At 53.7% G+C, this 18,080-nt stretch overlaps 1 protein-coding gene across 1 annotated transcript in view; it reads right to left on the bottom strand.

Moving 5' to 3' along the window:
* The window catches only part of RAB11FIP4 (RAB11 family interacting protein 4), a 140,359-nt gene extending 123,854 nt beyond the window's left edge, over positions 1 to 16,505 (bottom strand). The window contains exon 1 of the mRNA XM_032163052.2: positions 16,185 to 16,505. Within this exon, the coding sequence (XP_032018943.1) occupies positions 16,185 to 16,343 (159 nt within the window). The 5' untranslated portion in view covers positions 16,344 to 16,505. The remainder of the gene's footprint in view (positions 1 to 16,184) is intronic.
* Between the last annotated feature and the right edge of the window lie 1,575 nt (positions 16,506 to 18,080).

Below are 18,080 nucleotides of genomic sequence, written 5' to 3'. Positions count from 1 at the left end.
ATTGGCTTGTTTCAATTAAAAATATGTTATTCCAAGTCATAATGCTCAAAATGTTATAATGTTGCATTAAAAACAAAACAAAAAACTGTTGAGCATTAAAAAGAACGAAGGTAACAAGGTGTGACAGGCTGGGGAGGTAAGGAGCCGCGAGTTCATAGTGATACTCAGAAAAGGGGGGGTGGAAGGAAAGAATTTTTTTTTTTAACAGAACAATGCTCTATCTGTGGAAAGAATGAGAGAATTAGAAAAAAATCACCATGTGGCAACCACCAGTGTAATTTACTCAGGCAAGGGGCATCAGTGGCTGCTAAAACTATTATGTGAACCAAATGTTTACACTGTCCCAAGGTATGGTCCCACAGATTACCTATCAATTATAGGGGAAAAGTACCATTATGTTGAATAGATGAGGTAGACACCACCTTAACCAAGTGATTGAACTCAGCATCCCCAAAATAGAACAAATGAACATCATGTGGCCCCTCATGAGACGCTCTGAGGACACACCACCACCTGTCCTTGCCAAAAACGCTTACTGTGTATCTAACCTCAAGGAAACAGACACATCCGGGTGACGGGACAGGCTATAGGACAACTGGCCCAGACTCCTCAGAAACATCAGTGTTATGACAACTGGGGAAATCTGACTATGAGCTGAATATTAGATGACATTGCTGAATTAATGTGAAATCCCTGGGTGATCATGGCACTGCATTTGGGCAGGAAATTGTCAAGTATTCATGGGAGAAAGGTCAAGATGCCTTCCATCTACTGAAAATGGTTCAAGTAAAACAAACAACAGAAATGGAGTTAGATGATAGATGGATGGACAGACAGACAGATAAGAGGTAGAGTGAAAAGCCAGCCACGATGGCTCATGCCTGTAATCCCAGCACTTTGGGAGGCTGAGGCAGGAGGATTGCTTGATCCCAGGAGTTCAAGACCAGCTTGAGTAACATAGTGAGACCCCCATTTCTACAAAAAATAAAAATAAATTAGCTGGACGTGGTGGCACACACCTGTTAGTCCCAGCTATTCAAGAGGCTGAGGATCGCTTGAGCCCAAGAAGTCGAGGCTGCAGTGAGCCAAGATCACACCACTGTACTCCAGCCTGGGTGACTGAGCGAAGCCTTGTCTCAAAAAAAAAAAAAAAAAAATCAAGTGAAACAAAAAAAACAAACATGTCAAAACACTAAACAGTTTGTGAGTTAACTGGGGGTTATAAAAAAATGGCTTATTTATTCTTGTTAGAGATGGAAAACAAGTGTCTAACGACTAAAGAAGTGATGAATATAATCAGAAACAAAGCAGATGTGATATAATTGAAAGAAAACATTCACACATAGGAAAACTTTTGAGCAATAAGTTATGATTAACAGAGAGAAAGAGGAAAGCAACAGAGCAAGAAAAAATGGCATGACTAAAATATATGGAACTGACTTTAAAATAAAGGGCAAAACAAAAATTCCCCTTGATAAATGCTCAAAAAAGATTGATAGGACAGTTTATGCAGAAAGAAATACCAAGAGCAAATAGCAACATGGAAAAAATGCAAAGTCTCATGAGCAATTAAAAATGCAAGTGTAAACAAGACGTGAAATACCATTACACACCTATCAAACTGGCAGAAACAAATATATTAAAATAATAGTGCTGATGGAGGCGTGCAGAAACAGCACCCTCGTGCCTGGAGCAAGGCTTGCTTTGAGGCAGGGGAGAGAGAAGGAGACACGACCATTTTTAGAAAAGTGACCAGAAGCCCGAAGCCTGTGCCTCTTGCCAGACAAGTGAGCAGACAGGCCCTGGATTCCACCCACGCAGTGTCTAGGACGTGCCCCCTGGGGGTCAGGGGTTGTGAGATGCCCACACCAGAGGCCACTCCTCTGGCTGGCAGCTGAGCGCCTGGGCTGAGAGCAGAGCCCAAGGGACAGTCAGTGGCACTGAGGGAGGTGCAGCTCAGCTCAGGGTACCCAGGACTCCTCCTCCAGGCTTTCTGCAGTGAGCCTGGCTCCAGACATCCCCCCTTCCACTCTCTGGAGGGCATCATCTGGGGAGCAAAGTGCTCCTGCTCGCACCAGAGCAGGAGCTGAGCCCAGGGGTTGACCAGCTGGCCCAGGTGCCCTGCCAGGTGGGCTGGGCTCAGTGAGCTGGGCTGGGCAGACCAGAGCCCATTGCAGACACTAATAGTGACTGGTGTGAGGGCCAGTCGGTGCCTGGGATGAGGCAGGGGTGGGAGAGGGAGGAGACACCACCATCTCTAGAACAGATTCAGTCACAGTAAATACCTCGAGGTGAAAAAGGGTCATGATAGCTCACACTAGGCAATCATAACCAGATGTGGGTTTTAAGGTACAGAAATTCAATTCAGTGCTAGTTAGCTTTCTTTTTCCTACTATAAAAGTAAAACTAAGTATAAAGAAAACTAAGAAAAACTAAGTATAAAGTAGTTTAAATTTCTATATCAAGAACAATATTTGATAATGTTTTTGCTTTTAAAATAAAAAGCAGGCTGGGTGCGGTGGCTCACGCCTGTCATCCCAGCACTTTGGGAGGCCGAGGAGGGCAGATCACCTGAGGTCAGGAGTTCGAGACCAGCCTTGCCAACATGATGAAACCCCGTCTCTACTAAAAATACAAAAAGTTAGCCGGGCATGGTGGCGCAAACACCTGTAGTCCCAGCTACTTGGGAGGCAGAGGCAGGAGAATCGCTTGAACCAGGGAGGTAGAGGCTGCAGTGAGCCAAGATCACGCCACTGCACTCCAGCCTGGGCGACAGAGCGAGACTCCGTCTCAAAAAAAAAAAAAAGCAGCTGCCCTTGAAAGGATTCCTGAGAGCAAGGGCAGGCCCTGAGGCCACGTGAGCTTGGCAGGCCTATGAGTGCCACCTGCACTGGGCTCAGGGCTCCAGCACCCAGTCACAGAGGTGGGAATCATGGAGGACCCATGTGAACGCCTCCAGACAGCCTGGGAGCCTCCCTCTGACCCTCCCCTTCTCTGCATCCTCAGGGTCCCCTCTCCTTGCCCCTGAACTGGGACAGAAGCCTCCCACCTCAGCCCCTTCTCCCCCACCCATGCTACTTCTAGGTGGGTTTGTCTAAAGGCAATAGAGCTGTGTGGCCCTCTGCTTAAACCTCTTCAACATTTTATCCCAACATCTTTGGGATAAAATCAAGCCTTGCCACCTCCTGCCTCCAGCCTGCCTGGTCAGCCCCTCCACCCCTGCAGGTGGGCCTCTGCACAGGTAGGTCTCACCTTTAGCATACCTGTCCTTCCCTCCACCCTGGCAGACTGTGTTCCAAACTCAGCCCCGCCATCCATTTCTGAAGTCCCACTCCAGAAAGGCTTTCTCATCTCCCAGGCAGAGTGACTCTCCTGTCTTCATGCCTCAGCCACACCTGCACAAGCCCGCACCCTTCCCGCAGGTCTGACCAAGGTTTCCACGTCAGTCCCCCACCCCCACCTCAGGGAAGGAACCCTGTCTTACTCATCTGTATACCCTCTTGGCCCCAAACATGACACAGAATCTGACTTCAAAAAAATCTGTAAAAGAGTGGATCAGACAGCTGACTCAGAAAACCTAGAGTTGGTGGTAACGGTCATTTTAACAAACATATGTGGCACTTACTATGTCACGTGTCATGTTGAGGGTTTAACATGCATTGCTAATATTATCCCCACTATACAGATGAGGAGACTGAAGTATAAAGAGGTTAAGTGACTTCTCAGAGTCACGCAGCAAGTAAGTTGCAGAGCTGGGTCTCAAACCAGATGTGCCTGACACTAGGGCCCAGCTCCCAGTCACTTCCCTAGGGCAGGGAGAGAACCTGAGAGATGGCCTGGCCTGATCTGAGATGCTGTAGAAAAGTGGAAGTGGCGAAGGGGCAGGAGAGCAGGATGGGGCCAAGGCCAGCTGGGGCTGCAGGGCTTCTGACTGGGGAGGATCTGCAGTGCAGGCCGAGGAGGATGCAGGAACAGGAGCGTGTGGTCCAGGGGCTGGCGGGGCAGCCAACTGGAGACAAAGAAGACTCAGTCCCACACAGCCTGGGCCTGCAGAGGATTACCTACGAGTGCCTGGCAGGAAATCAGAGCAGTCAGAGAAATGCACACCTCCTGGGGCCATAGAATCACCACTTGAACAGGAAGAGGCACAGATGCATAATTCCGGGCACAGTTCGCTGGCAGCCTCCCTCCCTGCCCAGTGCTGGGATGCAGTGCCCATGAGAGGGCCCCTGGCCGCCCATCCTGCAGAGCCCAGACCTACTTCTGATCTGTGCAGTTCCCAACCGAGACCACCCCAGGCTCAAATTCCCCAGCCAGAAGAAGCCTCAAATTTCAGATTTCTCCAATGTTAGACTTCTGGAACTCAGATCAGGTCACTCTCTCCCTCTTCTGACCTTCTAAGAACATGGGACCCCCACAGCAGGAAGCTAAAAAGGCAGCTTTAGAACCTGACAGACCTGGGTTCAAATCCCAGCTCCTCCAGTTAGTTACTCAAGACCCTGGACAAGTCACTTCACCTCATGGAGCCTCCTGGTTGCCGTGATGATGAAAGGGATTAAGAAATACAAAGGCAAGGCCGGGCGCGGTGGCTCACGCCTGTAATCCCAGCACTTTGGGAGGCCGAGATGGGCGGATCACGAGGTCAGATCGAGACCATCCTGGCCAACATGGTGAAACCCCGTTTCTACTAAAAATACAAAAAATTAGCTGGGTGTGGTGGCACACGCCTGTAGTCCCAGCTACTCAGGAAGCTGAGGCAGGAGAATTGCTGGAACCTGGGAGGCACAGGGTGCAGTGAGCCGAGATTGCGCCACTGCACTCCAGCCTGGGTGACAGAGCAAGACTCCGTCTCAAAAAAAAAAAAAAGAAAGAAAGAAAGAAAGAAATACAAAGGCAGCCAGCAAGTTTTGGTGGGTCCTGGCATCCTTGGGTCTCCATATCCTCTCTGTCCATGGAAAATCACCAGTGGCTGCAGGAGGCTTTGGTCATTGCACAAGGGAGCCCCATGCCTGGGGTGTACTGGGCAGAGAAAGGGGTCAGAGGTGCAGTCCCAGGACTGAGGGCAGGGCAGTACCTGTGTGGGTCATGGCAGGGGGGGCGGGGCGGTGAAGAAATGATGCAATAGTCACCATGCTCAGTCATATTCACATATCTCTATATATTCAATCTCCAACCATCACAACAGTGCACAAATAGGGGTATGACCTCTATTTTACAGATAAGGAAACTGAGGTCCACCTATCATAATAAGCACCTTTAAAAATAATCTGGCCAGGCGCGGTGGCTCACGCCTGTAATCCCAGCACTTTGGGAGGCCGAGGCAGGCGGATCACGAGGTCAGAAGATCGAGACCATCCTGGCTAACACAGTGAAACCCCGTCTCTACTAAAAATACAAAAAAAAATTAGCCGGGCGTGGTGGTGGGCACCTGTAGTCCCAGCTACTTGGGAGGCTGAGGCAGGAGAATGGTGTGAACCCGGGAGGCAGAGCTTGCAGTGAGTCGAGATTGCGCCACTGCACGCCAGCCTGGGCGACAGAGCAAGACTCCATCTCAAAAATAAATAAATAAATAAATAAATAAATATAAAATAATCTGAGCCTTCACATTTTTCAGCAAGGTCCCAGCTCTTGCCAGACCCAATGGCCTGTGTGGGAAGTGAGAAATCATAAAAAAGAGTTGATTCCATAGAGGGCAGGAATTACTGCACTGAGGTGTTGCTGCTCATCCAAAACTCATCTGAGCTACTCAGACCCTCCCAGCTCCTGAGCCCTCCTGAAAGTCACCATCTGGTCCCCGTTCCAGCCTGAGTTCTCAGTCTCCCTGCCCTTCCTGTCCTTTCACCACATGGAGACACTTGTCACTCCCTGAAAATATCAGTCCCCATCCCTGGGTCTGTGCTTAGGACTTTTGCATGGCTGATACTCAGAAAGTGGTAGATGGTGGATGGATGTATGTATGGATGGATGAATGGATGGATAGATGGATGGATGGATGGACAGATGGGGAGGCTAGGGAAGTGGGCGGAAGGGTGGATGAACAGATGGATGGACTAAGGGGTGCATGGCTAATGAATGGATGGGTGGATGGATGGTTGGATGGGCGGTTGGCTGGACAGATGGATCAGGAGGTACACGGTTGGGTATATATGGCTAGACGGAAGGGATAATGGATGGGTAGATGGATGGGTAAGTGGATGCTTAGGTGAACGGGCAGGCAGATGGTTGGATGAATGGGTGGAGGAAGTGTAAGCAGATGGAACTCTAGGAGATAGACTTCAGCTCGTTATATGAACGAGAACTCAGCCAGAGCCCTGCCAGGTGAGAATGGGCTTGCCTTGGGAGGCAGCATGTCCCTGTCTCTTGGCTACTGAGTGACACAGGCGCTGAATGAGAGTCTCACTGAATGACCTCTACCCCCCTTCTGGTTTTTGTTTTGGTTCAAATCAATCCTCTGTCTATCCTGTCCAGGTGCTGGCCTTAGACTGGGATCTTCCTGGGGACAGTGCCCACTGTGGGCCCATGTGTCATCAGCAAACACTTTGGAGGAAGCTGGCAGTCTTCTCTGGGTTTTGCGCCTGTAAGCCCTGAGCCACAGCAACTGCAGTGTGTGTTGGACTCAAGGCCTTGGTCTCCAGGGAAGCCAGAGGTCCTCACAGCTGGAATCTGGGCTACGGCTGCATGGAGCCTGCTTCTCGTCTTGGGTCATGGGTCGTTATAGAAACCTATAAGGATTCTGCGCTGCTTTGCTCATCCTGCCCTCAAGGGCACAGAAGCTATGGACAATGGGTCCTCAGCAGTGACCTCAGGCGTGACAGGTTGCAGGGAATTGGTGGCCCTAAGTTGTAGCCCCTGGGGGAGTCTCCAAGAATCTGAAGATGCTGGGGCAAGCCTGGCTTTTTTTTTTTTTTTAATTAGACGGAGTCTTGCTCTGTCGCCCAGGCTGGAGTGCAGTGGCGCGATCTTGGCTGACTGCAAGCTCCACCTCCCGGGTTCACGCCATTCTCCCACCTCAGCCTCCCGAGTAGCTGGGACTACAGTCACCTGCCACCATGCCCGGCTAATTTTATTTTTGTATCTTTAGTAGAGACGGGTTTTTACCGTGTTAGCCAGGATGGCCTCGGTCTCCTGACCTCGTGATCTGCCTGCCTTGGCTTCCCAGAGTGCTGGGATTACAGGCGTGAGCCACTGCTCCCGGCCAAGCCTGGCTTTTAAAGGGGGCCAGGCCGCACCTGGGTCAGCTTCTGTAAACTCCTTTGTTGTGGGCAGTGAGATGAGACCCCAGGGCCAGGGTAGAAGGAAGGGGAGAAAGAGCCCAGGATGTGCCAGGCGGGGCGGGGCTGAAGCGTGGTCCCCAGACCTGTCCATCGCCACTGGCTCCACAGATGCACTCAGGTCTCACAGGCCAACATGGAGCTCCCGAGTCCTCACCCAGCCCTCTTCCTCTCTGCCGCCCCATCCAGCAATGGCAGCCTGTCTCCAAATCTCCTTTTGCTCACTCCCACTGCCAATCGGCTCCATTTTCAAGATCCAGCCACTGCTCCACGGCTTCTCCTCTGCTCCCGGCCCCCAGCACCCATCACCTGGGTGAAGAGGTAGCCTTGGTGCTGGTCTCCCTGCCTCTCCCCGGCCCCTTCTGCCTCTCTGAGGAGCCACACAGCAGCCAGGGTGGTCCCCATTAAATCTAAGTCTGATCCTCTATCTCCTCTGCTCAGAACCCTTTGGGGGCTTCCATCTCATTCCAAGAAAGCCAAAGCCCCTGCAGGGAAGGCCACAGGAACTGGCCCCGCCCTTGTCTTCGGGCTCACTGTGCCTCTAAGACCCTGGGCAGGCTCCTGCCTCTGCCTGAACCACGTTTCCCGAGACATATGCAAGGTGCAGCCCCCACTTCATTCTGGGCTCCACCTCAATATCCAACTATGACATTGTTCTAAGTACATCAGCTTTTGTTTCGGCACTGATGTTTCTTTCTGCCACTTACCCGCATCTGACAGTTGTTTCTATTCCTTTGCCTCTTTTCTGTGACCCCCATCAGAATGCGAGCCCAGGTCCCTGTTGTTTCCTGTTTCCCAGTGCCCAGGGCAGGGTTGGCACACAGTAGGCACCCACGATGTTAATGGAATAAAATCGCTTTTTTTTTTTTTGAGATGGAATCTCACTCTGTCACCTAGGCTAGAGTGCAGTGGCACAATCTCGGCTCACTGCAACCTCCTCCTCCTGGGTTTAAGCGATTCTCCTGCCTCAGCCTCCCGAGTAGCTGAGATTACAGGTGTGCACCATCACGCCCAGCTAATTCTTGTATTTTTAATAGAGACGAGTTTCACCATGTTGGCCAGGGTGGTCTTGAACTCCTGACCTCAGGTGATCCGCCTGCCTCAGCCTCCCAAAGTGCTAGGATTATAGGCTTGAGACACTGCGCTGGGCCTAGGAATAAAAATTTTTTATTTGTATTTATTTATTTATTTATTTTTATTTTTTGAGACTGAGTCTCGCTCTGTCACCCAGGCTGGGGTGCAGTGGTGCAATCTCAGCTCACTGCAACCTCCACCTCCTGGGTTTAAGCAATTCTCCTGTCTCAGCCTCCCAAGTAGCTGGGACTACAGGCACATGCCACCACGCCCGGCTAATTTTTGTGTTTTTAGTAGAGACAGGGTTTCACCATGTTGGCCAGGCTGGTGTCGAACTCCTGACGTCAAGTGATCCGCCCGCCTCGGCCTCCCAAAGTGCTGGGATTACAGGGTTGAGCCACCACACCTGGCCTAGGAATAAAAAATTTTTAAATCTGGACCCGTGTTAAGGGTAAATGTCAGGGATACTTCCATAAAATCAACTCTATAAAAATTTCAGCGCATTTACCCAATAACTTGGGGCTAGGAGGACAGCAGTGACTTGGGCAAGCCATATGCCATTTCCAGGCCAGCGGGCAGTTCCCCTCCATCCCGCCCAGGTTGGTGTGACTCAGCTCTAAGAGTCAATCTCACCCAGCTGTCGGGTTCCCCTTCTGCACTGTTCCTGGTGGCACTGCTCGGGGCTGGGGTGGGGATGACTGCTGAGTGGGCCAAAGGGGTGCTGCAACAGGAAGGGAAGGAGCCCTCTGCCCGACACTCCAGGGCTGAGGCAGAACCCCCTCCACCATGTGGACCTGTGAACACCCCTATTCCTGCTGGCAGAAGGTTGCCCAGGCCGGGGCACCATTGTCCAGGAGCCTGCTGCCCACCCTAGCAATGCACTGCCCTCCAAGGCAGTATTACCCAGTGCCGACCTTCTCAGGCAGTGGAGGCCCTGCTGAAGGAAAAAGGGGTGGCTTTGTAGCCATCGCCCCGGTTCCCAGGTTCCTGGGCTCCCTACTTCCCGCCCACCAGCCCAGGCGGCACGCAGGAATCTTCTGGCCCGGCCTCTCCTCCCTCTGTCCGGTCCTCTCTTCTTCCTTTCCTCTTTGGTTTTCTTCCCGGTGCCAGGGAAGGCTCCTAGGCCTCCGAGCCGGGGCCAGGTCTGAAAGCCATGCTGCCTGTCCAGCCTCATGACCTACCTGTACAGGGAGAAAGTCCCACTTCATGGGTTGGACGCCCCTAAGGGAAGCTTGTGGATGGTTCAAGGTTCTCTACCCACTGATATCCCTCGGAGGGCACGTCTTGCTGATGGGAGGGGCTGATTCTTCCCCCTACTCGGGTCTACACGTCCCCCATTCAGGTCTCACCAATGGAGGCAGGGATCACACCACCACCGCCCCCCATAGCACGGCCTCTCAACACTGGCACTTCCTCCTTCTCTAGAACTCCAGTGTCTTGGGAATGACGCTGGAACTCAGCAAGGTTTTGCCAAATGGATTCAGGCTTCATCAAGAGTGTCTGACAGGCCAGCTGCGGTGGCTCACGCCTGTAATCCCAGCACCTTGGGAGGCTCAGGCAGTGGATCACCAGAGGTCAGGAGTTAAAAGACCAGCCTGGCCAACATGGCAAAACCCCATCTCTACTAAAAATACAAAACATTAGCCGGGCGTGGTGGCACATGGCTGTAATCCCAGCTACTCGGGAGGCTGAGGTGAGAGAATCGCTTGAACCCCGGAGGTGGAGGTTGCAACGAGCCACTGCACTCTAGCCTGGGTGACAGAGTGAGACTCCGTCTCAAAAAAAAAAAAAAAAGGATGTCTGACAAAAAATTAGCTGAGCATGGTGGCATATACTTGCAGTGCCAGCTACTTGGGAGGCTGGGGCAGGAAGATGGTTTGAGCCCAAGAGCTTGAGGCTGCAGTGAGCCATGATGCACCCCTGAACTCCAGCCTGAGCTACAAAGCGAGAGCCTGTTTCAATTAAAAAAAAAAAAAAAAGGCAGGGGCGTGTCTGATAAGATGGATGAGTCCCAGCAGACTTTCTGCATCTGGCCTCCTCCCAGCACAGCCAGACTGGTGGGCACGAGAGGCCAGAGGGTGCCCCAGCTAGGACTCGTCCTCCCGCCCCAATGCAGAGTGTGGTGCCACATGCCCATCCCCAGGCCCCAAGGGACCCCAGCCTTGGCCCCACTTCCACGATGACCTCCAACCTCAGGTGCACAGTTTCCCAGAAGCATGGGAAAGAGAACATCTCTCTGGGCCCACTCCTGTCCCGCTTCCATCTCAGGTCCCAGGCACTCCCACCTTTCCTGCCAGGCTCAGGGCACCTGGGCCTTCCTTCTGATGTGCCAGCCTTGTCACTCTGCATGGTAGCCTCATTAGGGTGGGGTACATAGAGGTTGCCTGGTCTCAAAAGAGCACTTTTAACTATCATCTTTTGGGAGTGGCTTGTTGGGGCTTTGCCGGCCTTCTAGGCCCCTGTCAATTCTGCACCCCCCGCCACTGCCCAAGTTAGGATGCTCTTCCTCTCTTACCATGTGCCACAGTCCCGAGGAGGCCTCCTGCCTCCAATCCCCCTCCCCATCCCCTGTTCTCTCACACGCATCCACTCTTGGCTGCCTAGGTCTCACTGCCTACACGGAACCACCGATCTGGCCCTACCTTCCCCTTCACCCCTTCCTCTGGCCACAGCTGTGGGGATACAGTTGTTTCTTCCCGTTATCCAATCGCCACTCCCGAGCAGAGGAGCTTTAGTTCCAGGTGCTCCTGTTCCTGGAAGCCCACGTGTCTCAGAAGACATCGACCCCAGCCCCAGGGCTGGCTCCTGGCCGGTCTCAGCCCATCCTAGCACCCCAACCCCTTTGCCATTTCAAAGACCCAGGCTTAAGCCAAGTGGCACTAGCAATTCCCCCATAGCGGGCATTAGCTCAGAGGCGACCTGAGGACTCAGGGAGCCCAGTGGGGATCATCATTTCATTTCCAAGCAAGCAGGACAGGCCCACTGTCCCGAGGAGATGGTGCTATGTTAATGCATGGCAGAGGCCTACTTGGTGATTCTTATTTCTATTTTTCTAGAAGAAGGATGGTCTTCAAACTGGAAAGGGAAGAGGACCATGCCACAGGGAAGTGTGGTCCAGGACATCTCTGGCTGCTTTCAATGTCTGCCATTCTGACTGCCGAGGGGACATAAGAGGGGCAGGAACACCACAGCTGGTTAAGGAGGGTGAGTTGAGCACATGGAGGTGGATGCCAGATCTTGACCTCAATTCCTAGCAAATCCCCAGCCTAGAACAGCCTCTCAAAGATGCTTGCAAGTGTTTAGAAAATAATAATAATGACAAGGAGAACACCAGCAATTCTGATATTATGCCTACTCTGTGCAGATACTGGACTAAGCCCTTTGTATGTATTAACTCACTCAAACCCCACAATAACCCTATGGAATGGGGACTCTGATCAGCTCCATTTGATGGATGAGTAAATAGAGGCCTAAAGAGGTTAGGGAGACAATGCAATTCATCAGAAGGCAACGCGGGGTCAGGGTGTTGAGCCATCATGTTACATACTTACCAGAGTCCTGCTCCCTGGCATTGTAGACTTTGAGGGTCAGGGCACTGGTGTGCCCCCATCCCTCAAAAATCTGCATTTCTTTCTTTTCTTTTCTTTCTTTCTTTTTTTTTTTTTTTTTTTGTGGCAGGGTCTCACTCTGTCACCCAGGCTGGAGTGCAGCAATGTAATCTCAGCTCACTGCAACCTCCGCCTCCCAGGTTCAAGCGATTCTCCCGCCTCAGCCTCCCAACTAGCTGGGATTATAGGTGCACGCCACTACACTGGGCTAATTTTTGTATTTTTTGTAGAGATGGGGGGGTCTCACCATGTTGCCCAGGCTGGTCTCGAACTCCTGAGCTCCAGTGATCCTCCCACCTCAGCCTCCCAAAGTGTTAGGATTACAGGCATGGGCCACCATGCCCGGCCCATTGTCTCCTCTTTTCTGCTGTGATACCTAGGTCAACAAAGTAGGGAACTATCAGGGACTAACCTAATCCATAAATAACATTATTAAGTAACATTCATACTTGATCCAGACTTCCTTAGTTTTTACCTAATGTCCTCTTCTTGGTTCTAGGGTCCCATCCAGGACACCACACTGCATTTAGTCAGCTGCCTCCTTAGTCTCCACTTGGCTCTGACAGTGTCTCAAAATTTCCTTGTTTTGGATGACCTTGACAATTTTGAGAGGTCCTAATCAGGTATTTTGTAGGATGCCTCTCGGTTGGGATTTGTCTGGTGTTTTTCTCAGGACTAGACTGGGATTACTGGTTTGGGAGGAAGACCACAGAGGAAAAGTTCTATTCTCACCACATCACGCCAAGGGTATATGCCATCATCATAACCTGTCACTATCGATGTTGTCCTTGATCACCTTCTGAGACAGTGTTTGTTGGGTTTCTCCACTATACAGTTGCTCTTCCCCCCACTTTCCAAACTCTACCCTTTATAAGGAAGCCACTACGCACATCTCATGCTTACACGGTGGGAAGTTATGCTTCACTTCCTCAATGGGGCAATTATCAACATATGTTATTCGGATTTCTTCTATACGAGAGATTTTCCTATTTATTTATTACCATCTGTTCAATAATTTATACATATATATATTTCATTATGGCCTCATGGATATTTATTTCATACTTTACGACCTAGTATATTTTGGTTTCTGCAAAGCATTTGATCCTGGTATCCCTGGTATTCTGGGGGTAGGTGGTAAACTGTGGACAATCAGCTCTAAGTTCACTGAACTCCATATCTAATGAATGATCATTATCCATCCCAGAGCACCAAGTGGCTGGGAAATCAATGTCACTGCCTGATTTTAAAACAAATAAAATAGAAACTGTCAGAGAACACTACATTTCGTAAGGGAGACCCCCCCTCCCACGGCTGGAAAACAACACTCCGATTTTGTAATGCAACAGGGGATAAGATGGGTAGTGAGCAGAGATGCAAAATGTATTTCCACGGGTCTGGGTCAATACCGTGTAAGCAGAAAACCACCCCTACAAGTGCCTCGGGGCCCTGTCCATGGTCCTGCCCTGCAATGTTTAACCAGCCTTGTGGATTCAGACACACCAAGCACTGCTTCTCCAGCCCACAGGCAGCAGCACAGCTGAGAGTGACAGAGGTAGGATGCTAGATTCTCTTTCTTGACAGATACAATGTGATGAAATGAACAAGACGAAATTAAATGGGAATAAGGGCCAAGAAACAGGCTTAGATTCCAGAAATCACTGACGCAGACAACAGGCTCGAATGCTTCCACAAGCCAGGATTGTTAAAAGAAAAAAAAAAAAAAAAGAAAGAAAAGAAAAAGGAATTGTGTTACAGTAAGAGAGACTAAAAGGTGACAACAACCACATACACTGCACAGTCCTGGAGAGGAAATAGCAAAAATGGACATTTTGGGGTCAAATAGGGAAATCTGAAAAGGGTCTGCATATTAAACGAGATGAAAACTTATTGAAGCAGAAAAGTGATGATCATTTACCGGCAAAAAAAATCAGGTTACAAAACAGTATGCACAGTATGATCTCATTTTCCGGAGAAAATTGACATATAAGCATGGAAACAGCTCTGGAAAGGTCTGACAGAAGTGTCATTGAGGCGCTGCCTGAGAGATAGGACACAATACTTTTTATTTTGCTTGTCCCTATTTCCAGTTTTCTGCAGTGCATATCCACCGCTTCTGTAGTAATCTCAGAGTATGTTTTTAAAAGAAAAAAAATCACTGACCCTCCCCGAAGAGTGAAGAATCGCTGGCTTGGCAGAGGTTTCTAAAACAGATCCCTGGAGGTTTCGGTGGCCAGAAACTTAATATGAGCAGAGTGCAGTGTCCCATTCAGAGGCAGCCCCACCCTAAGCTGTGTGCATACGTGTGAGGTCTTGGGGCTAATACAGTCCTGCGGTGGGGGGTGGCGGGGGGCGGTCTGCTTGTCCAGCCCTTTCATGTTATTGCTAGGAAAACTGAATTGCAGAATTAGTCGATGGCAGCTCCAGGGCCAGAAGCCAGAGGTCTGGCTACTGGGTCATATGGAAATGGCCTGGGGCTTCAGGAACTGTGGTATTTGGCCTGGAGAAGGGAAAATGGGAGTAAGGAGCTGGGAAGGAGAGAAGGGGCAGGAGTGCTATTTTCAAATATTTAAAGGCTCCCCCAAAGAAGAGAGACCTATATGAGTCCCTGTGCAGAACGGTGATGACTAAGTGACAAGCAGGTCTGTCTCTAGAGTGTATGAGGGAGAAGGTTCTAATGGCAGGAACTGTCCAGCTGGGGGAGAAGTGGGTGAGGCTTGCTGGGCACGTGACTGAGGCTGGTGACCCCTGCCAGAGGTTGCTGGGAGGCCCTTCCCACCACTGAGGCTCTGGGTTCGGGGACTCCAGGTTTCAGCCAGAGCTCGTGGCTTCTTTACCCGACCTGCAGTCTGTGTCCTTAGAGGAAGGAGCGGGACTATCCCCATGCCAGGAGTCTGCTCAGCCTGCCCCAGATGGGAGCCACTGGGAAAAGGGAAGGGCTTGGCTGGCCTTTGGGGAAGAAGGGTCATGGTGGCAGCAGGCAGTGCCCCTCAGCAAAGCCCCGCAGAGGGCAGTCTGGGCTCTCACAGGCACTGCAGCGGTGTTTCCTGGGGTGGGTACCTGAGTTCTCAAGCCCTGAAGCTGCCTCACTCTCTTCTGCCCACAGCTCTCAGAGACTCACAGGTCCCCGCCCATGCCCAGGTGTGGGTAGAGAGATGATTCTCAATCGCCTCCCACTCTCTGGTGACACGGAGGCACGGGCCAAACCTGGCCATCACCCAGCTTCCCCCATGTTCTGAAATGCCTGGTCCGACCTGTTCTAGGAACACAATGCCAGCCAGTGCCCATTTGAGGCCTCCATGCAGGGCCTGAGGCCTTCCTTAGATGGCCTTGGAAACCCACTTCTCAGGGCTTTTGTCTCCAGGGGAAACCCCTGACCATTTCAGCCAGGTGGGTGTCTTGTCCTCCCCTTAAGACACAGTCCCCAGTCCCCATGCCGGTGGCACCAGAGGACACTGGTGTAGTGTGCGTTTAGTGATATGACTCCGTCCACCCTACTGGCGGCACCGACCCTCCGCTTCCAGCCCTGTTAACAATCTACGTAGGTCATGCTTTCCCCAAATAGATGCGGCCCCGCCACATGAAAGCCCTCTGCTCAGCCACCACTCCCCGAGCCTGGCTTTGCCTGGCCTGCTGCAGCCAACACAGCCAGCTGCCAGCCTGGTTGCCCAGCAGAGCCTGAATGAGAGAGGTCACCCGGCATTGGGCCGGGAATACACGGTGGCCCCAGCAGACACCTCCTTCCGTGTCTGGGCAGGGTGGGTGCAGCCGAGGAGCCAAGGCTGCAGAGCACCCCTACCGGTCCCTTTCACCCCCTGGCCCGGCCCAGCAGGGCGTACACAGACCCTTCCATCTTGGTCTCCGCAGCGGGGGGGTGGGGTGGGGAGCCTGGGGCCAGATTCTGGCAGCTCTCTCCCCCAGATAAGGGCGGATGTGCAGACCGCTCAGAAGGACCTGCACGGCCCAGGAAGGAAGGTGGGCGCAGAAGCCACCCTAGGCGTGACGCGTGACGCTCGGGGCACGGGCGCCGGGGCGGGGTGGGGGGAAGCGAGGGCCCAGCTGGGCCAGGGATACCCGGGGGGGCCAAGGTCCTGGGCTCCGGCGGAGGGAGGGGATTGGGAGGGAGGCCACCGCCTCGGGCCACGCGGGTGACCGGGGGGGGGAGCGGGGGGGGGGGGCGGCGGGGCTGGGCTGGGGTCCGCGGGCCGTGACTGCGGTCGGGCCAGCTTACCTCCTCGCCCTGGCCGAAGCGCAGTCCAAGCGCCGCGACACGCTCCACGCGCAGGAAGCCGTCGGGGTCGCGGCCGCACACCTCGAACACCTCGCGCAGGCGGCGTACGGAGCGCAGCAGAGCCGCGGGGGCGCCCGCCCAGCCCGCGCCGCCCGCCATCCGGGCCGGCCCGCAGCTCAGCCCGGACCCCTCGCCCGCCGCGCCCGCCGCCCGCCCGCAACCGCCGCCATCGCCGCGCGCCCTCCGGGGCCGCCCGTCTGGGTCTGCGCCGCGCAGCCTCCGCCCGGTGGCGGCCGCGGACGATCCGTGTCAGCAGCGGCGCCACAGCCCCCGCCGCTCCGGAGGGGAAGGGAAGGGAGGGGAGGGAAGGAGTGGAGATGGGAGGGAAGGGGAAGGGGGAGGGGCAATAGGGGGAGGGGAGGGGCGGGGGCAGCGGCGAAAGTGGGAGGTAGAGGGGGAGGCGGCGGCGGCGGCGGCGGCGGCGGCGACGCTGCAGACAAAAGGAGCCCGCGTCCTCCCGAGTGGGGCCGCCCACGCAGGGCCGGCAGGCGCAGCGCGCTGCCAACGGCCGCGTCCTCCGGGGCCTCAGTTTCCCTCCGCGTCCCCGAGCCCACCCCTTCCCCTGGACACCCGGAGCCATCCGAAGGCCCCGCCCTGCCGGAGGATTCCGCGGGGTCGGCCCCTCTCAGCTGCCCGTGCCCGCTGCCGCGCCTGGCGTCTCCCGAGCGCTCAGGATGTCCTGGGGGCCTCCTGCATTGGTGCGTTCCGTGACTGCATTCATCTCGGAGGAAGCTGAGGCCCAGAGAGGTCGGACTCACTCTAGGCCACAGAGCTGGCGAGAGGCAGGGCCGGGATTCGCTCCCATCTCTGGAGGGCTCTGGACTCCGCTCTTCACCTCGGCGCTGCGGTCTCCCGGCGCTCTCCTCCAAGACAGCACTTGTGGGGCCATCGGGCGGGGGAGGACACAGAGAGGAGGAGCAGGGAACTGAACCCCAGCCTGGACCCGGGACCCTGCGACGGGGAGATGAGGAGAAAACCAGGATGAGGCCGGAGGGAGGAAAAGCGAGGCGCTTCCAGAGGCCTGCCTGTTGCAGGGCCCAGGGCTGTCCCACGCCTGGAGGGGGCTTCCTTCCTTTCCCCGGGTTCCCACCATCACACCTCCCTGGCAGCCCGCATGCCCCAAGCTCAGAGAGTCCAGGACAGTCTCTGTCCCGCTGGCCGCAGGCTCTAGGTCAGGACCTTGGCCTCCTCCCGTTAGTGCTCAGCGGAGCCTCCACCCCAGCTTGTGCTAACTTCCCAGCCCAGCCTCGGGGCCCTGCAGGACCCGGCCGGGCTCTCCTCTCCACCTTCTTGCTCGGCACATCAGGTCTTTGTGGCAACGACTGGCCCCAACCCAAAAAAAGGCCTTGGCTGAGTCTACTCCCACCTATGCTGTCCTGCTCAGCGCAGAGGTTTCCTCCTCCGGGAAGGCTTCTCTGATGGCACGCCATCTTGTCCTCTATTCTGAGTTCTAGGCCCTTCTTCCAGGTGCCCAGTTAGTTCTTAATTCTCTAGTGGGATGCCCATTTCCCCTACCATGCTGGGAAGCCCTCCAGGGCAAGATGTGTCTTAATTACCTTCAAGTCCCTGATCTCCAGCCAAGAGTGGGCCCAGAGGAAGCCCCACCCAGAGGGGATGGGCCCGCCCATTATGGGAGGAGCCGGGAGCAGACAGGGAGTCCGGGGTGAACTGCATGGCCTCCCCTAGCTGGGTCTCGGTTTGTACCTCTGTGGTCTTCCTGCTCAACCCTGAATATATCCTGCGCAGGGACTGCCGTTTGCCTTCTGATAGTGGGCGGGGCCCTCTTCTTTCCAGCCCTGGCTCCTGGGATGAACCCCGCTTTTAGCTACTCTCCTT

The sequence above is a fragment of the Hylobates moloch genome, unplaced genomic scaffold (genome assembly GCF_009828535.3).
Source record: "Hylobates moloch isolate HMO894 unplaced genomic scaffold, HMol_V3 SCAFFOLD_10, whole genome shotgun sequence".
In the NCBI taxonomy this organism is placed as follows: Eukaryota; Metazoa; Chordata; class Mammalia; order Primates; family Hylobatidae; genus Hylobates; species Hylobates moloch.
Note: the sequence above shows the minus strand (reverse complement) of the source record. Positions and strands in the feature narration are given on the sequence as shown.